This window comes from Ascaphus truei, chromosome 3 (genome assembly GCF_040206685.1).
Source record: "Ascaphus truei isolate aAscTru1 chromosome 3, aAscTru1.hap1, whole genome shotgun sequence".
In the NCBI taxonomy this organism is placed as follows: Eukaryota; Metazoa; Chordata; class Amphibia; order Anura; family Ascaphidae; genus Ascaphus; species Ascaphus truei.
Genome location: NC_134485.1, coordinates 429533481 through 429555367, shown reverse-complemented (window position 1 = coordinate 429555367; position 21887 = coordinate 429533481). Strand labels below are relative to the sequence as shown.

The 21887-nt window shown below is 49.0% G+C and overlaps 1 protein-coding gene across 1 annotated transcript in view; it reads right to left on the bottom strand.

Moving 5' to 3' along the window:
• Positions 1-1461: 1461 nt before the first annotated feature.
• The window catches only part of FBXO40 (F-box protein 40), a 42113-nt gene continuing 21687 nt past the window's right edge, over positions 1462-21887 (bottom strand). The window contains exons 3-4 of the mRNA XM_075592881.1: positions 14823-16712; positions 1462-4897 (exon numbers count right to left, since the gene is read on the bottom strand). Of these exons, the coding sequence (XP_075448996.1) occupies positions 4703-4897; positions 14823-16712 (2085 nt within the window). The 3' untranslated portion in view covers positions 1462-4702. The remainder of the gene's footprint in view (positions 4898-14822; positions 16713-21887) is intronic.

Sequence of the window (21887 nt, the reverse complement as noted above, 5' to 3'; positions counted from 1 at the left end):
GGACAGGTGTGCAGTTGATCCTCCAACGCTGCTGGCAGATCTGTTAGAAAATCCTAGCCCGTTTGTCATTTACATCTATCGGGTGACGTCACTTGCTGTCCCCGCCACATCTATCGTCCCCGGAGGGAACCAAAGTTCATCTGTTGGTGTGTGACCGGGAAGAGGAGTTGCGGTGAGCCCGACTTCGTGAGTTCCTGCCTGACGGTGAACAACGAGGACAAGATTGGACACGGTGAAGCCACGGAGCAGTGTAGCAGTGAAGCGGCGGTTGCTGATCCTTTGGAGCATGAGTATTATCTCATAACATGCTTTTTACCTATCTATGTTTGTGAGTTCATTTTATGAGCCTTTTTGGGAAATTAAATATTTTTTTGCACAGAAATGCACTAGGAATCGGCGCTTTTTTCTCTTTTCTTTTTTTCTATGCAGGTGGTGAGGGAGGTCGTTGTGCCCTCGTTGAGAAGCTGCCTGTTTCCTGATAGTGCTTTATTTTATTCCCCTTCATTGGACATTGCTTTTGGACTCAAAAGGACAGCTTGTATTGTGCATTCATAGGAGGTTCCACAGCACCGTATATGTATTTTTTTAATGTAATATGGTTTAGACATTTATTTGTCATGTTTTATTAGTATATATATATATATTGGATAATATATTTACGGAATTTATATCAATACTTACATAATTTTAAATATATTCATTCTACCTCATTCTCTGACATCTCCACACAGGCGCAGATCTTTATTGTGTGTATATATATATATGTGTATATATATGTGCAGTGTTAGACAAACCTATACATTTGCTCGCCCCGGTCGAGTGGATTTAACCCCCGGGCGAGTAAATATTGGCCCAAGCAGCACACGTTTGGTACTAGGTGACGAGTAGATTTTTTTGTGATTTGTCAACCACTATATATGTGTGTGTGTGTGTGTGTGTGTTATTCTTGTTGCCACCACTCTAGGTTTGACCCAGAGATTAAGGGTTTCGACCATGTATCTCCGGGCTCCGCGTTTACCCAAGTAAACCTCCAAGTTCGCCGGCTGCGTCTCCCGGGGTCCTCCCGGTATCTTCCCCTGCACGTAATTCCTGTCAATGTGGCCGCATGGCGCCACGTTGCCATGTCAACGGGAACGCTACGTGACGTCACAGCATAACGTGACGTCGGTTGCCATGACAACAGGACGCCATAAGACATCCCATTGTCATGGCTACTTTACACCGTGATGTCACGTAGTGTCCTGTTGACATGGCGCCGGGTAGCAGCGGGAGATGCCGGAAGACGCCACCACCGCTGAAGGTAAGCGTAACATTTTTTTAAAAATTCTCTCCGGGTTGGCCTTCAGTAGAAGGTGGAACCCCTGATTTTCAGACCGTACATGTAAATCATATCATTTTCCTGTACTGATATTTCATCAGTAAATAAAAAAAATTAAGTTTTATTAAAACAAAACTACTCCATGCTTTTAAATCTTTTTATTCAAGATTTCACATTTTTCAAAAACAAATACTAAATAAACAAGGTTAACGTGATATCACGATAATTAAAACAAGTCTTCAGCTGGCCTCTGAACAAGCGCCAGTCATCTCCTGGGTATTGCATATTGTCTAAAAAAAAAAAACCAATGTAACGTAGCAAGGAGGTTCTGAGAGAGAAATGGCTCGTTCTAATCTTCAGCTACCATGACCTGGAGTAAGGACAGTATTAATACTATGTGAACTGAACCCTGACACGTATGTTAACTCTTAGTGTAGCCCTACAATAAACTCATCTTAAAAACCTACATGTTTAAACTACTACTTCAAATAAACTTTACAGATGAATACTGTACAAAGATCTATACAGTTATCATAATGGAAGGGGGGGAAATACTCTTTCCAGTCTGCCAGATTTACAACCAGTGAATATTTCCCATAAGATTACTCAAATTCCATCGCGTCTTCTGGACCTCTCTTTTCCGTTCTGTTTTTTCGCTGTGGGACAATAAAATCGGAGATTGTGTGTTGCCAGCATAACGTGTAGAGATGCGCAAAACTTTCACGCAACTGGTACATTTTGGACTTTTGCTCCGCGCAAAAACTTTGAGACGTTGCCAAACATTGAAAGGCTTTAGAAATTCCCCAGTAAAATTGTTGCACGCTTAAAATTAGCTGAAATGTAATTGCAGAGAATAGCCTTGGGTCGCATAGCCCTTTAAATACAGGCATTTTTGTATAATTTTAATAATAATAACTGAACAAATCTGATCTGCAAGGGATTTGCACATCTATAACCGTGTACGGTTCATATGCCGCATGGTTACTCTGGCAAATCTGGAGCTACACAACCTTTGCATAAAAAGTAATCCAAAAGGTTACCTTACCCTCTGTTGCCAGAGTGCCCTGCAACCATGGCTGCCGTTGGGGGTAGACAGACAGCCAGGGCAACTTTCCCGGGCACCGAACCTCGTGGAAGAAGGGCCCTAGGGCAGCTGAGTAGTGTAATGGGGTTGGTGGTCAGGTAATGGTCATCAGGCTCAACAACCTCAACTCTCGCCCTCCACCTCCTCGCTCAACACCTCTCCCCGGGAAACCTGTCGGCCGGCTTGCTCGCAAAGTAGTACAATGTGTCGTCTATCAGTGGCTCGTTATCACCTGTAACAATGTTTCTTCTATCTTCTTAAACAAATAGGTTCTATAAACAACAGGGAGGTAGAACTGCGCACAAAAGCCGGTGTTCGGGCATACAGAGTGTGTCTGAGGGGTGAGCTGCCCGGAAACTTTAACTGTTCCTTTATGTCTACTAAACATCATTAAAAAGCCTATATTTTTGTAGCTAACTTTTGTGCTGTTTTATTAATGTGTTGCATACATTCTCCTCCTGTTCCTTCTTAAACAAGTAGCACATTGGCACTGTCAAAAGGTCCTTGGTTCTGCAATGTGTCGGGTCAGAAGGTTCTTGGTTCTGCAATGTGTCGGGTCAGAAGGTCCTTGGTTCTTCAATGTGTCGGAGTCAGGTACTGTAACATATACACCATCTTGGCAACCTTAAAACCCATATGTTATATACATACATTTCATTGTGTCACTGGAGGGACCTCAAACATACAACAGCAAACACAGAAGCCCCGAGGCACGTCCAATGTGGCAAATTATGTGATGAATTTCTATGTGTTTTTTTCGTCTCACAAGTAGGGGTCATTTAGTTCAATCATTTGGCCAAAACAGGTCAAGCTGCAACCAAGTCACGGTGACCCCATCAGCAGGCCCTACACCACCTGTATCCTGTGTCCTTTGTATTTCCTCCACTGCATCGAGGAGACAAAACAATGATATGGTCAACAGCATGGGATGCATGTATGCAGTGCCTAAGGGGTTCCAATGTAGGAGCGCTATGTGTGAGCTACATTACAGCCAGCAACCAGAAGTGCTCATAAGTATAGTGAAAATAAATATATATTTCCCATCCATATTGCTGCAGCAAAGCTCATCACCACCTTTCTCCTGGGGGCAAAGACATCTCCTAATGGATTATTACATTCACACGCGTGTACGGGGACCTGCTGATTTAAACACAGGTGGGACGGGCGAGGTTAAACAGGAGGAGGGACCACAAACCTCACAACAATTTACAATGAGACAGGCACAATCTTAGCCAGCTCACAACTCGAACCATCAGTATTATCTATATATTTAATTGTGTCAATTGGGGATGCAGGGTGTGTGTCAGATAGTGCAAACATGGGGTGTGCTGCTCCATGCGTTGTGGGTCCACCTGGCAGTGAAACAGTAAAAAAAAAAAAAAAAAGTCTCATCCTGTTTGGTTTTAATAATCGCCCGGATTTGAAAGCCCAGCCCGCGTCAGCTGTAGGCAGCGGGTGGCAGCTATTCACCAAATGTAAACCCTGTACAACCAACCTCCTGCATGTGCCTAACCAGCCTTCGCGTGCATTTACATTATTCATTCGCTCAGTGGAAGAGACATTACACATGTAATATTTGCACTTTAGTGTAACAGTGTTTATCCGTACTCTGTATCGGGGCCGGCATGGAATTGGCTGGGGGAGAGCACGGGGACCTCTTACCTTCCCCGGCATCTCCTGATCCTCATTTCGTGTTGTAGTGTTGTCCCTTTTTGATGTCGCGTTGTCGCAATCAGATGATGCAGGGGGAGGAGGAGCCGGATAGAAGGTAGGAGGCGCTTACGCGTGCCCCGTGCGCTGCTCCGGCAATCCGTTTTAACTGTCGTGGGGAAGAGCACAGGGCCTCTGTAACTGCGGGGCTGGGTGTGACTGCCCCGATGGAACCGCCATCCAGCCGGCCCTGCTCTGTATTACTTAAGATTTCAGCATAGTCGTCTTCAGACCGTCCTCCCCAAGTCTCTAGGTTTAGCACACTAAGGCCCATATTCACTAAATGGTGCGGTGCCATAGTTCCAGCGCTGGAATAGACCTTACCTCCTACTCGCATGAATGGGCTATAAAGTGTTTTCCGGCGCTGGACGGTCTTGTGGCCCAAAAGGTTACATTACCACTGATGCAAAACAGTAAGTGTATGTTATTGAATGACGTTTGTCTTTCAGTTGGAGGCCACGCTGCATTTTCTCACTATTTGTCACACTTATTCTGAAGCCACGTTTCTGATTTCTTGTTTATTGCCTCTTGATCAGCCCCAGTCTTCCCTCCTATCCCTGACTGAGAAGGAGTTCTGCCAGGCCCCATTCCTACAGCCTGTGTTTGAAGGAGACCAAGCTTCCCTTTGCTTGCTGCTCGGGACCATCCAGACTGGGAAGCGCGAAGGGTTCCTTCTTATACTCCACGGAGTTAAATGGACAGACCTTCAGGTGCTGAGACATAGAGGGGACATCATCAAACCGCCATTGGTGAACAGTGGAGAACAGGCTGCTGAACTGCCAGACCTAATGCAAGGGTGAAACCACAAGAGAGATCAGGAATGAATGGGTATTATATGGTGCTTCCCAGCCAGACCTAATGCAAGGGTGGAACCAGAAGAGAGATCAGTAGTGCATGGGTATTATTCGGTGCTTCCCAGCCAGTGATCACCGGCCATGTCTGTAGATATGTCCCAAAGTTGATCTTTTCATTCATAAATGTCCTTGTTATATACCGGTCTGCTCTCCATACTAGTGATATAAGCCCATTCAAGATGCCGGTGCAATATGCAACCTTTCTCAGTCTGTGATATTGTTAAAGGTGTAAAATAAGTGTATACAAGCGCTAGTGCAACAATTGCAAACAAACAGGAGAAACAAAACCTGAGATACAGTCCTAGGGGGTAGGTAGTCCTGGAGCTGCCGTAGAGGGTTAATCTGGGATCTTCCAACCAGATATGCAAGATGTGGATAGAAAAACCTCTTATGGCGCTGAGGGTAGGTGGCTGGAACAAAAGTCTTGTGCTGAGGTTTCTGTTGTATAAGCTCAGAGAGGGAGACAAGAGAAATACAAACAACACAATAGTGTATTATCCTTTAGACAATATAAGACATGTGGATGGAAAATGAAGCAATTTATTAATTAAAACAATTGTGACTACAATTGAAATAAAACATGAACTGTAAAATAAACAGTGGATGATCTTCTGTTAATAAAAGAGATAGGGGCTTCTCAGCATTTAAGCAGAGAGAAGCCTTGCTGCTCCACCAGAGGTAAAACCGAAATCCTACTCACCGTCCTGGAGTAGGACATGTGCATTGGTACGGGGTCTTTAGCCAGGGGTAGCCGTCTGCTGTGGGGTGCCGGACGTCTACTTAGAGCGTGCGGGGAGATCTCAGGAATACTCGTGCATTCAACAACACCGCGTGGATTTCGCGCGTCTCCTCCGCTGACGTCACCGCCGGATTGACTCAGCTACGGTGTCCCTGGATGACCAGAATACCTTCTGGTCATCCAGGGACACCGTAGCTGAGTCAATCCGGCGGTGACGTCAGCGGAGGAGACGCGCGAAATCCACGCGGTGTTGTTGAATGCACGAGTATTCCTGAGATCTCCCCGCACGCTCTAAGTAGACGTCCGGCACCCCACAGCAGACGGCTACCCCTGGCTAAAGACCCCGTACCAATGCACATGTCCTACTCCAGGACGGTGAGTAGGATTTCGGTTTTACCTCTGGTGGAGCAGCAAGGCTTCTCTCTGCTTAAATGCTGAGAAGCCCCTATCTCTTTTATTAACAGAAGATCATCCACTGTTTATTTTACAGTTCATGTTTTATTTCAATTGTAGTCACAATTGTTTTAATTAATAAATTGCTTCATTTTCCATCCACATGTCTTATATTGTCTAAAGGATAATACACTATTGTGTTGTTTGTATTTCTCTTGTCTCCCTCTCTGAGCTTATACAACAGAAACCTCAGCACAAGACTTTTGTTCCAGCCACCTAACCTGTGATATTGTTACCCTCATATTCGTGCCTGCAAAAATTACACGTACAGCACAGTGTACACTGTCGGCGCTATACAGGGGGAGCGGGGGGGGAATGTAAAACATACAGGACACCTACAAGCTCATATTGAACCCCCAAAATAACCACAACATATATGGGGGGGGGGGGGAATGGTGTGTGTGTGGCGAGCACGCACATTGTAAGTGAAACGTCTTTGTGTTTTATCACTCAAATAGTAATTATACTCTCAGACGTCTTTCATTCAATTAAAAATATCAAAAGCAAATACAATTTCAGTGAGAAAACACAAAGAATTTTAACATGGAACAGGTGTGCTCGGCACAACCCGTTGTATATTTTTAATTTTTATGTAGGACTTCTAGGGTCAGAAGTCATGCCGTGTTTGTAATAAAGCGTACATAGTGCAGCCTCTTAAGATAATTAAGCTTCATACGTATTTTCACATATACATGTACAAACAAAGGAAAGTAGATATAATCAGCTGTGTGTTTCCTTACTTTGCAGAGTGTGTGTGTGTGTGTGTGTGTGTGTGTGTGTGTGTGTGTGTGTGTGTGTGTGTGTGTGTGTGTGTGTGTGTGTGTGTGGCTGGCTGTGGTGTCTGGGCATCTGGCTGGGATGGCGAATGGGTGGGTGGCTGTCTGGCTGTGGTGGTGGGTGGGTGTCCATGCTGTTGTGGATGGGTGTCTGGCTGGGGTGCATTGGTCGGTGGTTCATCTGGCTGTGGTTGGTGTGTGGGTGTCTGGCTGTGTTGGTTGGGTGGCTGGCAGTCTGACTGGTGGGTGTCTGTCTTGTCTGGCTGTAGTGGAGGGGTGTGGTGGATGGGTGGGTGTATGGCTGTGGTGGGTTGGTGGTTAGTCTGGCTGTGGTGGGTGTGTGGATGTCTGGCTATGGTGGATGGGTGGCTGTGACGGGGGAGGGGTGCCACGCGAGTAATAAAGGGGTCACCCCCATTAGGCACCCCCTCCCACCGTCTGGGAAGTGAGGGGTTAACCCAAAATGTACTTATAATACATATATTCCCCTGCTTCACAACCAAAAGGTACGTCCCTTGATTATCCTATTCCCACATTTAGAGGAAATTCATGTATTTTTATTCCCCTGCCTCAGGGCAAACTGTGTTCTATTTGATACAAAGGTATATGGGTACAATTAGTGGTGTTTGTACTTATACAGTGTATGCAGCAACCACATACACTGGGATCAGGTCGGGAGGGAAAGGGTTAATTGCATTTACATGTTTATTGCCCTTTGTCCCATTTCCCGCCTTTGCAGTCTCCCTTTTGCAGCATCTCCATAGGTCGCCATTGGAGCCCCATGTAACCCTATGGAGATTCCGGCGATTTGGGCCCAATATCGCAGAAGACCTGCAGGTGGCGCCCGAGAGGAGGAGCGGCGGTTCCCCATTTGAAAGTGACAGGAGTAATGCATTTCAATGGGGATCCCTTGACTCCGACCTCCAGGAACGGGCTGGCAGCCACCCAGACTGCAAAACCGCAAGAGCGGAAACAATGTCTGAAAAGAGCTTTGATCAGGTCTCGGTCAAGTTCACGTACAATTGGCGTGGGAACTTTTATTCTGGTGCACCCAGAAATAACATTTGTTTTGCCCCTGGCCCCTAGGAACCCCCTCACTCGACCCCAACCAGGTCCAACAATTAATGGCAACGAGAAAGGGTCGCGCCAGCCACGAGGGTCGCACCATTGTCCGCAATGGCAGAAAAAGCCGGGTGGCTTTCAAACACTAAGTGAGAAACAGTGTAAACTGAAAACCCATAACTCCGGTTCTGTGGGGACCAGAGGGCTGGGATTTGGCCAGGATGTAGTCACTGCTCCGGCATGACTGCATGGCAATTTCCAGCCCTCTCCCCTCAACCGAACAGAGTAGGGTTAACTGTGAAAAAGTGTGTGTTTCCCATAGACTCCAATGGTAGCAGAGGTCCCATTGAATCCTATGGCGGCGCCAGCCCTATTGATTTCAATGGAGGCTTTGAAACGGCTAAGTCCAAAAGTGTGTAAAGTGAAAACCCATATCTCCGGTTCTGTGAGTACCAGAGGGCTGGGATTTGGGTAGCATGTAGTCACTGCCCCGGCATGACTGCACTGCAATTTCCAGCCCTCTCCGATCAACCGGACGGAGTATGGGTAACTGTGAAAAATGTGGTTTTCCCATTGACTTCAATGGCGGAGTTGCTCCATTAAAAGCCTATAGCGACGGAGCCCATTGATTTCAATGGAAGAGTGAAATGCAGTGATTTCTGTTAGCCTATCCTGCATTAAAGTTAATAGGGGATTTTAACCCGGTTTTGGTATCTCCGGTTCTGGGGGTCGTGGAAGGCTGATACTTGGCCACTATGGCAAGGGTCTTCCGGCATGAGGACCTGGCAGATTTCAGCCTGCTCAGACCCAAAGAACGGATTAACGGTGAAAGCCAATGGCCCAGAAGGAATGTCAATTGCCACATGGCGTCAGGATGTCTGAGGGAAACCCATGTATAAAAGGCTCACCACCCTGGATTAAGAGTTCTAGGACAAAGAAGGGCAGGATATGGGTACTTTGGTAAAGTGTTGTGTTTCACACCTTGAGACAAAGGTTTTTCTGTTAAGGGACCCAAAAGGCAGACTAGGCGAAGCCAGTCTTGTGGGAGGGGGGCTAGGGAAATGAGCCCCTGATTAGAATAATGCCCACCCCTGTGGGCAGGTTCTACCTTGCTTCTCACGTGAGGTGGCAAGGGATAATTGGGTGGAGGTAACTGGTAACCAATGCCTGGCACCCAATGTTAAGGGATAGGGCTGAAACCCCATATAAACGAGTGTAAGCCCTATGCCCAGGGTCTTCGTGTCTTCCTTTGTATCCTGTATGCCTGAATGAATTGCCAATCCCGTTCCTGATTGCTTCATTTACCCAAACCCTAAGTAAGTGTTCATATTCTGTGTGTTATTATTTGTATATTTTGTGTGTTCAACTTTTTCAAGGAATAAACTATATTTATCATATCATAGTCGCATTCGATTCAACCCAGATATTTTGGTGTATATTATAACCCTGTACAAGCTCCCGTGACAGTGGCTGTGGTGGATGGGTGGCTGTGGTGGATGGGTGGCTGTGGTGGGTGGGGCGGCTGTGGTGGGTGGGACAGCTGTGGTGGGTGGGACGGCTGTGGTGGATGGGTGGCTGTGGTGGGTGGGACGGCTGTGGTGGGTGGGACGGCTGTGGTGGGTGCCTCTGCGCATGCGCTCGATGCATAGGGCCTGTCTGTACATGCGTTGGCATGCTTAGGGCAGTTCTATAGTGTGTGTGGCTGTGCGCGTGCATGTGCCGCACGCTTTTTGTATGTATGCTGTGAGCGAGTGAGGTACTGTGTGTGTGTGTGTGTGTGTGTGTTAAATAAGTTTTGAAATAAATAAAGAAATACTTTAATAAATTGTTTATTAACATTGTACATATACACACATTTACACACATTTAAATACATTTCAGCGGCGGTAACGGCGCAAATTCTTTATTTTCTTCATCTTTCCCCCTGTCGGCCGGTTCCACGCACACTGCCATGCGTGCGTGGCACCATTATAGAAAGGCTGACTAACCTCAGCCATCTATAACTGTCGTGCCCGCGCATGGCGTAGCAAGCGTACGCTGTATAGAACTGCCCTAAGTGTACACATGTGCTGCAGGGGCCGGATACCTATGAGCATGAGCGCAGTGATGGCCTCTCTGACAGTGCTCGTGGAGTTTTCGGATAGAGACCCTGCACATGCACTTGATCGCGGCAACGACCGCAGCTGCGCATGTGCGAGCCGACAGGCTCGTCTACGTATGCGTGCGGCAATGGCCTCTTTTCCCCACAACTACCCTCATTTTCCCACAATGATGTCACGTCCGTCTCACAGACAGCACTTCCGTCTCCACGAACGAAATTCACATGGTACCAGCAGGGTCGCCACCTTCAACTAAAGGCCAACCCGGAGAAAATATAAAAACCGATAAATTCCCTTACTTGGCGGCGTGCTGCGGCAGCGTCTCCCGGCATCCTGCTGCAACTCCCACTCCAACTGCAGTGAATATGGCTGTGCAGTGTCAAATGACGCCGCGTTGCAACGGCATGCCACGTCACATCTCCTGGTCAAAGCTCCGGCAGCACCACCGCTCCTCTCCTCACTCAGCTTGGCAGCATATGCAGTCTCTCCCTCTCTCACAGCGTGAGAATGGGTGGGTGGGTGAGTGACTGGGTGGGTCAGTGACTGGGTGGGTGAGTAACTGGGTGGGTGGTTGACTGGGTTTGACCGAGTGACTGGGTGGGTGACTGAGTGTGTGAGTGGGTGAGCGAATGAGTAACTGGGTGGGTGACAAAGTGGGTGGGTGACTGGGTGGGTGGGTGACTGACCTTGACCGGGTGGGTGCTGCTTCCTGCTTCCTTGCCCGCCAGATGCGAGGTAGGCATGGTGGGCGCTGGGGGATGGGGGACTGGGGGGGGGCGAGACTGGCGGCTAATTCCACGGTTGCATCCCAGGGCAGGAGGCATGCGCGGGGGAACCTGTGTTGGCGAGTGCGAGGGAAGCTCTGTTGGCGCGCGCGGGCGAAGCTGTGATGGGCTCGCAACGGCGCTTCCCCTCCGTCCCACGTGGGGAGCGGAGGAAGGGGGGGCGGCAGCCAGGGGTGTGCTGGGGGGAGAGCGGGAGGAACTGGGGAGGAGCGGGATCACAGGCAGCAGGCGGGACACCCTGCTTCCCTGGGACCTCGGCTCTGCGCATGCGGAATCGCTGGCATTTTTTTCCCTGATTTTTTTTTAATATAATGGGCATGGCCGCGCAGGGGTCCCAGGTGGCCGGATCCCTGACTCATGGGTTCCGGGACGCCAACCCCGGCAAACCCCCCCTGTTGGCGGCCCTGAGCACAAGCTATAGATGTGGTGAGAAATATTACTTTGTACAAAGTTACCAGTTGGGACATGGCAGCTTCGGACAGCACTAGCAGCTGTGAGAGAGGGAGAGACTGCATGTGCTGGGAGCGGCGGTGCTGTGAGAGAGGGAGACTGCATGTGCTGGGAGCGGAGGAGCTGTGAGAGAGGGAGAGACTGCATGTGCTGGGAGCGGAGGAGCTGTGAGAGAGAGAGACTGCATGTGCTGGGAGCGGCGGTGCTGTGAGAGAGGGAGAGACTGCATGTGCTGGGAGCGGAGGTGCTGTGAGAGAGGGAGAGACTGCATGTGCTGGGAGCGGCGGTGCTGTGAGAGAGGGAGAGACTGCATGTGCTGGGAGCGGAGGTGCTGTGAGAGAGAGAGACTGCATGTGCTGGGAGCGGAGGTGCTGTGAGAGAGAGAGACTGCATGTGCTGGGAGCGGAGGAGCTGTGAGAGAGGGAGAGACTGCATGTGCTGGGAGCGGAGGTGCTGTGAGAGAGAGAGACTGCATGTGCTGGGAGCGGAGGTGCTGTGAGAGAGACAGACTGCATGTGCTGGGAGCGGAGGAGCTGTGAGAGAGGGAGAGACTGCATGTGCTGGGAGCGGAGGTGCTGCGAGAGAGGGAGAGACTGCATGTGCTGGGAGCGGTGGTGCTGTGAGAGAGGGAGAGACTGCATGTGCTGGGAGCGGAGGTGCTGCGAGAGAGGGAGAGACTGCATGTGCTGGGAGCGGCGGTGCTGTGAGAGAGGGAGAGACTGCATGTGCTGGGAGCGGCGGTGCTGTGAGAGAGGGAGAGACTGCATGTGCTGGGAGCGGCGGTGCTGTGAGAGAGGGAGAGACTGCATGTGCTGGGAGCGGAGGTGCTGTGAGAGAGGGAGAGACTGCATGTGCTGGGAGCGGAGGTGCTGTGAGAGAGGGAGAGACTGCATGTGCTGGGAGCGGAGGTGCTGTGAGAGAGGGAGAGACTGCATGTGCTGGGAGCGGAGGTGCTGTGAGAGAGGGAGAGACTGCATATGCTGGGAGCAGAGGTGCTGTGAGAGAGGGAGAGACTGCATATGCTGGGAGCGGAGGTGCTGTGAGAGAGGGAGAGACTGCATGTGCTGGGAGCGGAGGTGCTGTGAGAGAGGGAGAGACTGCATATGCTGGGAGCAGAGGTGCTGTGAGAGAGGGAGAGACTGCATATGCTGGGAGCGGAGGTGCTGTGAGAGAGGGAGAGAGACTGCATATGCTGGGAGCGGAGGTGCTGTGAGAGAGGGAGAGAGACTGCATGTGCTGGGAGCGGAGGTGCTGTGAGAGAGGGAGAGACTGCATATGCTGGGAGCAGAGGTGCTGTGAGAGAGGGAGAGACTGCATATGCTGCCTAGCTGAGTGAGGAGAGGAGCGGAGGTGCTGTGAGAGAGGGAGAGACTGCATGTGCTGGGAGCGGAGGTGCTGTGAGAGAGGGAGATACTGCATATGCTGCCTAGCTGAGTGAGGAGAGGAGCGGAGGTGCTGTGAGAGAGGGAGAGACTGCATATGCTGGGAGCGGAGGTGCTGTGAGAGAGGGAGAGACTGCATATGCTGCCTAGCTGAGTGAGGAGAGGAGCGGAGGTGCTGTGAGAGAGGGAGAGACTGCATGTGCTGCCTAGCTGAGTGAGGAGAGGAGCGGAGGTGCTGTGAGAGAGGGAGAGACTGCATGTGCTGCCTAGCTGAGTGAGAAGAGTGGAGGTGCTGTGAGAGAGGGAGAGACTGCATATGCTGGGAGCGGAGGTGCTGTGAGAGAGGGAGATACTGCATATGCTGCCTAGCTGAGTGAGGAGAGGAGCGGAGGTGCTGTGAGAGAGGGAGAGACTGCATGTGCTGCCTAGCTGAGTGAGGAGAGGAGCGGAGGTGCTGTGAGAGAGGGAGAGACTGCATGTGCTGCCTAGCTGAGTGAGAAGAGCGGAGGTGCTGTGAGAGAGGGAGAGACTGCATATGCTGCCTAGCTGAGTGAGGAGAGGAGCGGAGGTGCTGTGAGACAGGGAGAGACTGCATGTGCTGCCTAGCTGAGTGAGGAGAGGAGCGGAGGTGCTGTGAGAGAGGGAGAGACTGCATGTGCTGCCTTGCTGAGTGAGGAGAGGAGCGGAGGTGCTGTGAGAGAGGGAGAGACTGCATGTGCTGCCTAGCTGAGTGAGGAGAGGAGAGGAGCGGAGGTGCTGTGAGAGAGGGAGAGACTGCATGTGCTGCCTAGCTGAGTGAGGAGAGGAGCGGAGGTGCTGTGAGAGAGGGAGAGACTGCATGTGCTGCCTAGCTGAGTGAGGAGAGGAGCGGAGGTGCTGTGAGAGAGGGAGAGACTGCATATGCTGCCGTGCTGAGTGAGGAGAGGAGCGGAGGTGCTGTGAGAGAGGGAGAGACTGCATGTGCTGCCTAGCTGAGTGAGGAGAGGAGCGGAGGTGCTGTGAGAGAGGGAGAGACTGCATATGCTGCCTAGCTGAGTGAGGAGAGGAGCGGAGGTGCTGCCGGAGCTTAGTCCAGGAGAGGTATTTACAGTTACGTTTTAAAATTGGCATTTTTTTATCAGCACGCTCTCCCTGCATCTCTGAAAGGTGAATTGGCAAGTTGCCAAAAATTCCGGGCATTACTGAATGAATAATGCCTGGAATTCTAACCAATCAAAGAGCAGGGATTTCAATAATGCTCGGAATTTTACTGCTTAAGGGCTGGGACCCGCTGCGCCCGGTGGCGCGGGAGGCCGCGTGAGCGCTACTCGCCATTGCCTTGTAGCCTCACGATCCGGTCCCAGTCCCTCCTCACTGCCAACTGACTACGTACTGTGACGCGTCAGCCAGCAGGGGATACCAGAGAATTGTGTTCCCGTGCGGCGATGCGTCACATGGTGCGCGAGTCAGCCAATGGGGAGGAGGGGAGGGAAGGAGCTAGATGGGAGGCGCCTTGGGCGGGGAGCAGGAAAGGAGCTGCAGGTTAAAGTGTGTGTGTGTATACAGTATGTATGTGTGTGTGTGTATGTATGTGTATATGTATATGTGTCTGTGTGTATGTGTGTGGGGGGGTGGATGGCACCACGATCAGATCCCGCCCCCCTCCCTCCCACTCCCGCCCCCTCCCTCCCACTCCCGCCCCCCTCCCTCCCACTCCCGCCCCCCTCCCTCCCACTCCGGCTCCCGGCTCCCTACAGACCACATATCGCGGTCTGTTGTCAGCGCCCCGCCTGTCTGCAGTGCGGGCGCGCTGACTGAGGGAGCGGGGCCTTAGCCTATAATGCTGTGTAATGATGCAAGTAAAATTGGATACATGTAGGTGCCTTTGTTCTCATTGTTGCCGTGGCTGAGTCTCCCAACATCTTTTATCCTATCAACCCTGAGGACCGAGATGTTGATTCAGATTTCCATGCACAATATAGCTATTTAAAATGATTTTATTGTGCCCTTTTGCTTTATTTCATGCCCTACACACTCTTGTGCTGGGGGATGTTTTACTTGGATACAGACTATTTCATCTCTTTTCCATATACGGGCAAATAAATCACCACATCTTTGACCATATACTTGCCTTTTTCCGACACCTCCACGATGTCCCCCCATGTGAATATGTCTTCTTCTCCCAGTGTAAATGGACCATCCCTCTCTCTTGTAATAATGTGGCGCAGACATCCCTCATCAGAACAGACACTTGCGAGAGCTGAGATAAACTGAAACTGTCGAGGAACCCAGCAATATGCTGCACTATCTCCAGTGGGAGGCTGCTGAGGGAGTCTTTGCTTTTCCCTCGATGATTCCTTGAAAGGTTGGGTCTTACTCCTTCATATAAAGTAGAGGCCACCTGTGGCTTTATGGCAAACGTTTGGAGCTGCTTGCTATAGATAATTTGTGACTTTGGCCCTACAGGACAGAACTGATTCTGCACAAAGGTGCAACCCAAGTAAGAGAGTGGGCAACGCTGCTGAAACCAGCCATTGAGGCAAGACTGGATGTCAGAGTGGACGTTCTTAAAGTGGGATGAAAACTCGTCCCTCCGGAAGACGTGGTTACAGGAGAATGTGAAGGAAGAGTTACTTTTATTATGCCTTCTAGTTACACACTCACTCTGCAGCCCCACGTGAAGTCCCAATGTCCTTCCAGGCAGTACATCTGCCAGGACCGTCTTCTTGGAGAATGCATCTAAGCCAAAATCATAAGTCTGTGTTCCAAGATCAATAAACAACCCATCGAGGGCCTTGGTCTCGGATATCACATGTCCCTTCAGCTCATTTTCCAAGGAGCAAAGCAAGGTTATGTTGATGGTGTCTGATATTGGCAAGTCCTCCAGGTTCACACCCAGGTCAGACGTGTCCACTGACTTGTGTTCTTTCTTAATCTTTCTGCTTTCGTCACCGATTTTTGCTCTCCTGCCGCAGTAGCTTGTGGGCACTTTGAATGTGCAGACAGTCTTGACCTCCTGTGCCTCCAGGTTGCCGTAAACAAAGTCCTTATCTTTCGGGGTACATGCGGCCATCTGACCAAAGCGGATGAGCATACTGCCGTGATGAACCAAGTACATATTATAGTCTCCAATATCCACTTCGGACTTCAACCTTTCCAAGACGCCTTCCTGCCATGGTGCAAAACCTCCTTTCTCAAACTTGTCTACTTGTTCCCCCCTTTTGTCTTCACCCTGTGCTTTCTGCAGTTCCTCATCATCATTAGCAACAGCTGCTTTGGTATCAAGTCCCTGACTTGTGTGTGGGATCTTACTGTCGTTTTTCCCTATGTTTGACTCCAAATACCTTGCTGCTGATTTTTCTTTGCTAAAAATACTATCCCACTCAGAGAATTTGGTTAAATCCATTCCGTCTTTCCCTTTAGCCAAAGCATCACGTTCAAACTGACTAAGCACAGCCACTTCACCATTGTTCATCCCCATGCTACCAGAGGCGGATGTAAAATGCTCAGAATCTGCTCCACCCATTGCACCACTTTCTTCCGTGCATAATCCTTCCTGTGGGGCGTTGTGTGCCAACTCTGGGAAAAGTTCTGCCATGTTGAGGGTGTCGAAGAGAATCACCTGGTCCCTCAGGGCCAAGGCCACATCCAGGCAGTCCTCTCTGTGCTCTTCCTTCATGATGTTCTCGTGCAGTGTTGTTTTCCTGTCGATATTGGGCCACCGATTCCAGTCCATGGAGCAGAAGACCACACTGGCCGGGCACACCTTAAGGTGCTTTGCCAGCTTGAAACGGGACATAGAAAAGGGGCATCCGAACACAGAGTTGAGGCAGGGGACCCACTCATGGGGGCACAGCAGGCGGTGCTCCTCTTCTTTGCACAGGTGGAAGGTGGCCCCACAATGTGAGCGACAGCTGATCATCACGCAGGAGGTGCCCGGGTCTACGGGTGCTTGGCAGCGTTTGCTGAAACATTTTTCACAGTGTCTGTGCTGTCCTGGTGGGGATCTCTGTGTCCTTCCCTTGTAGCAGTAAAACAAGCGATGGAAAGAAGGAAGACAAAAGAAAAATATTTAGATAATAGTAAGTGTTCAGCCATCTTTAAATTTGCCCCAGGTAACAAATTACACTAAATATTAAGCGCCATCAGAAATATGACATAGCCAGTTCCATACTGAATATAATGTGTAGGAAAAAACTTCAAAAATAAAATGACAAGCTACATGGGACTGCCCTTTCACCCACTCACAATCTTCTGTGCCAACTTTATAGAGGTCAACTAGACTAGTCAAGTGTCGTTATTCTATGGAACAATAAGACTGCAAAGACTTGTCTAAATTTAGCATAGGTTGAACTTGATGGACAAACGTCTTTTTTCAACCTCATCTACTAGGTAACTATGTAACTGCAATGCCTAGGAGCATTGTAGGACTTTCTGCCTAACATGAGTCCTGCTCTGTGGTCTCCAACCTTTTTTTGGTTAAGGAACCCTATGTGAAATTCTGAGGAACCCCAACCCTCTCTAATATCGTGCCCGAGGTCAGATGCATTGTAAGGAACCCCAACCTTCTCTAATAGCATGTCTGAGATCAGATGCATTGTAAGGAACTCCGACCCTCTCTAATAGTGCGTCTGAGATCAGATGCATTGTAAGGAACCCCAACCCTCTCTAATAGCGTGTCTGAGATCAGATGCATTGTAAGGAACCCCAACCCTCTCTAATAGCGCATCTGAGATCAGATGCATTGTAATGATCCCCAACACTCTTGCTGACATTCTTAGGGAAGCTGAAACCCGTGTGCAATGAATCTTTAATATCATGTACATGCAATAAACAACAGTATACATTTTTGATTAGTGGAACCCCAACCATCTCTATCTTCTCAGTGGAAACTATTACGTAAAATGTATCACAATAGACTTATTATTTTTGCAAAAGTATGGAGTATCTTTAAGATATATGTATGTATGTACAGCTGAACCCCGTTATAACGCTGTGCTCGGGGTCCACCCGATGCGACCGTGTTATAACCGGATCGTAGAAAAAAAATGGCCGCGATCAGGGGTTCCTCTTGCTGCTTCCACTTCTGCACTATTTCAGCCTTCAGAATATCCATTGCTGGGCTCACACCACGCAGTACGACGCGATCATACCCACGCTACTTCCATCTGATGCTGTTTTGGCAAATACCAAGCATGGTGGCTGGCTGCTGCCATAGAGAGAGCACTATGATCGGCGCTTGCTTCTGTGTGCCTGGCTGCTACCCGCGCGCCTATTACAGTCGGTCCAGAGCTTGTATCCAAGATGCAAAGGCCCCCAGTGGCTTCTGCGGTGGTCAGACGCCTGAGCTGTGAGTGCGCTTTCGGTGAAGGCCGGGTGGCCTCTTCCTGCTCTGACCGTGCTTCCTAAGGTAGGTGTCGGGCCTCCGAGCGCTGCGTCCCTACTGCCCAACCACCCCATCACCAGAGCGGTTAGACTCACCCTATCGTGTACTAGGCTTCTTCTTTCTCCCTGATACAAGCCCCCCCCCCCACCCCATGCTTTATGCAGGTAGCGGAGGTTACTACATGCAGAGAGCGCTTGTACGTTAGGAGTAATAAACATGTAGCCCTCTTAACCCCCCTCTCTCTGGGAAATATGCTGCTACCAGTGTGTTCTGTGGCTGCTGTTCATACCTGTGAGGTAAACTGGACGCAGGAGATCTCCGCGATGTTGTGGGGAGGCTCACGGTGATTCTTTAGTGGTCAGCGCCTCCTGTCCAAGAGGATCCTGATAGTGCAGGAGGCACCTCATGGACACTTCTTTAGTCACTAGTCATGATTCATGGACTATACCAGTTGTTCATATGACTGAGGTTCAGGGCCGCCAACAGAAATCGTGGGGCCCAGGACAAACATTTTAAGCAGGGCCCCCAATACATATAAAAATACCCCCAAGACCCCAATACATATAAAAATACCCCCAAGACCCCAATACATATAAAAATACCCCCAAGCCCACCAATACATATAAAAATACCCCCAAGCCCACCAATACATATAAAAATACCCCCAAGACCCCAATACATATAAAAATACCCCCAAGCCCACCAATACATATAAAAATACCCCCAAGCCCACCAATACATATAAAAATACCCCCAAGCCCACCAATACATATAAAAATACCCCCAAGCCCACCAATACATATAAAAATACCCCCAAGCCCACCAATACATATAAAAATACCCCCAAGCCCACCAATACATATAAAAATACCCCAAGCCCACCAATACATATAAAAATACCCCCAAGCCCACCAATACATATAAAAATACCCCAAGCCCACCAATACATATAAAAATACCCCCAAGACATATAAAAATACACACTTACCTTGGGTCAGGGCGGGGGTCCGCTGGCTGGGGCGAGCCCAGCTGGCAGGCGCTGCACATTTCCCCCGATCTGTGGCTAGGCCCTGCTGCTGGGCCCCAGCTCTCAGCTGCCTGCATGACCTCTGTCCCACATCGCCAAGCTTCCACTGCCGGCGTGCTGACGTCAGCGCACGGCGCACCTGAAGCTGGGCCAAGCTTACTTCTGGCGCGCTGATGTCAGAGCATGGTCGTGCACTGGCAGTGGAAGCTTGACGACGTGAGACAGAGGTCATGCAGGCAGCTGAGAGCAGGAGCCCAGCCGCGACCGGCAGCAGGGCTTGGCCACAGGTCGGGGGAAATGTGCAGCACCGGCCGGGCCCCCCCCCCAGCCATCGGGCCCGGGACACCAACCCCGGCAGACCCCCCCTGTTGGTGGCCCTGCTGAGGTTTATTCAGCAACGAAGTACATTCACTGGATTACTTACCCTATCCCATCAAGGACTAGGCCTCAGCCACTTCTCTAGTAGAACACTCTCTATTCAAGATCTGCATACTCTGGCATCTCTTCCAGAAGCCCTCCTCACTCCTTGGAGGTTAGCACAGGAACTCCTTACTCCCTGATGACCATCCCAGAACTCCTTCCTTCTTCTCTTACTCTACACTATAGGGAAGAACACCCTCCTGCTCCCCTGGGCAGTGGCTTGTAAGCCGGCCTATTCTCGCCATAGGACCCCCTTACTTCAGTGACAGGATGCTCATAACTTTATTGCTCATGCCTTGCAAACAATATAACAACACACTGAACGTAGAGCAGACCCCAAAGGAATCATGCCCCTACTGCCCACACATTATGGGGACTTACAGGGGAACCAGGGTCAGGGAATAATAGTCCAAGGGGGGGACTTGGCTACAAATACATTATAGGCCTGTATTTGTAAATCTCTAACATAAGTGCTGATAGCTATTACAGCTATCTAATCCAGCAGCAATGGCTATTGCTCTATTATTGTGTGTGTGCAGCATGTGCTAGACATGGGAAGGTCCTTATTTGGGGGTCTAGTTCCCCACCCCCTGTTTTAGCAGGTTTCATTCCTTTGAGTTTAAAGCTCAAAAAAATAAAACAATCTTCTGTCAGTTGTGTAGTGAACAGCAAGTGGATAATACAGATTACATCATATCGTACGGGTGATAGTGTCCAGCCTGCTTTTATACAAGGTAGAGGAGGGGGGTTTAGAGCAATATTACTCCGGAAGTGTTTTAACCACTATTGTATGAAAGGGTAATATTTATTTGTATGGCTCCAATATGTTCTGAGAAGAGATGGGAGGTGGAGCGCAAAGAAAGAAGATACCAAGGTAAGACAGGGTCTGATTTAATGTAACAGCAAAACACAGAAAAACTTACAATTGGTAAAACTGCAGCATGTAGATACTCCCACAGGATCCTGTCTGCGTCTATTGGGTTACCCCCGTCCTGACCGTAACACACTGCTCAGTCACACAGGGACCTTGACCCGGAACCGGAAGTGTGATGACCAAGTGATGGGTGGGCTCTCTCGGGCCGTGGCAAGGGCTATAGCAATAGCAACAGCCACTCGAGAATGACAGGGGAACTCCAGCAATAACAGCAATTACAGAGAATAGGGAGATACTACTGCGCTAAAAGATGCACTCCTACCCTGGAGTGCAACATTAAAGTATAAAAATTCGGTGCATACAGGCCTTAAGCCGAAATCCATTTTTTACCCATATGAGTCAAAAGGACCATATATAGAACTGTTTAGTAAACTAGTGGAGCAAGACATTCGCAATTTATGTCACAACAATAAATACCACATGTTTCATGATAATCTCACACGCACAGAAAGAGAAGCGATAAAAAGTTTAAATGCAAATGGAGAACTAATAATAAGGCAAGCAGACAAGGGAGGGGGGATAGTTCTACAGAATCATGAGGAATATATAGGTGAAGCATAAAGATTACTTGGGGATACTATCTCATATGCTACTTTGAGGTCAGATCCAACTCAAGATTTTTTGAGACTACTAGAGAGTTTCTTAATGGATGCCAGACAGAAAGGCATTATAAATGCCCAGGAATTCAAATTTATTTTTGCAACACACCCACGAGTACCGATTATGTACCATATCCCCAAAATACATAAAACTTTGAATAACCCTCCGTGCGACCGATTATATCCGGTATAGATTCCCTTACAGCGAATCTGTCTAAGTATGTCGATACTTTCCTAGCCCCTCTGACTGCAGCTCTCCCATCGTACATTAAAGATAGTACAAATGTGCTCAACTCTCTGGATGAGATTGTATGGGAAGATCATTTTATCTGGGCAACACTTGATGTCAGTTCCCTATATACATGTATTCAACATGTTTTGGGGATAAATGCGGTTGCACATTTTTTGTACAAACAGAATACATTGTCTAGTACGCAGCAAGAATTTATTTTAGTTAGTATTTTATTCATTTTACAACACAACTATTTTATGTTCGAGGGAGACTTTTATATCCAGACCAATGGCACAGCTATGGGCACACGGTTTGCTCCCAATTATGCAGGACTTTTTATGGGACTATGGGAGGAAGACTATGTGTGGGCCAACAATACATATCGTGAACATTTGGTTTACTACGGTAGATACATAGATGATATTCTACTGATTTGGTCTGGATCGAAAGTAGCCCTAGATGAATTTATTATATTTCTAAACTGTAATGATCGTAACATAGTCCTCAGTGGTGATATTAGTACAACAGAAATCAATTTTTTAGATCTGCAATTAAAAGCCATAGGTAATAAAATAACAACTAAGACATTTTTTAAAAA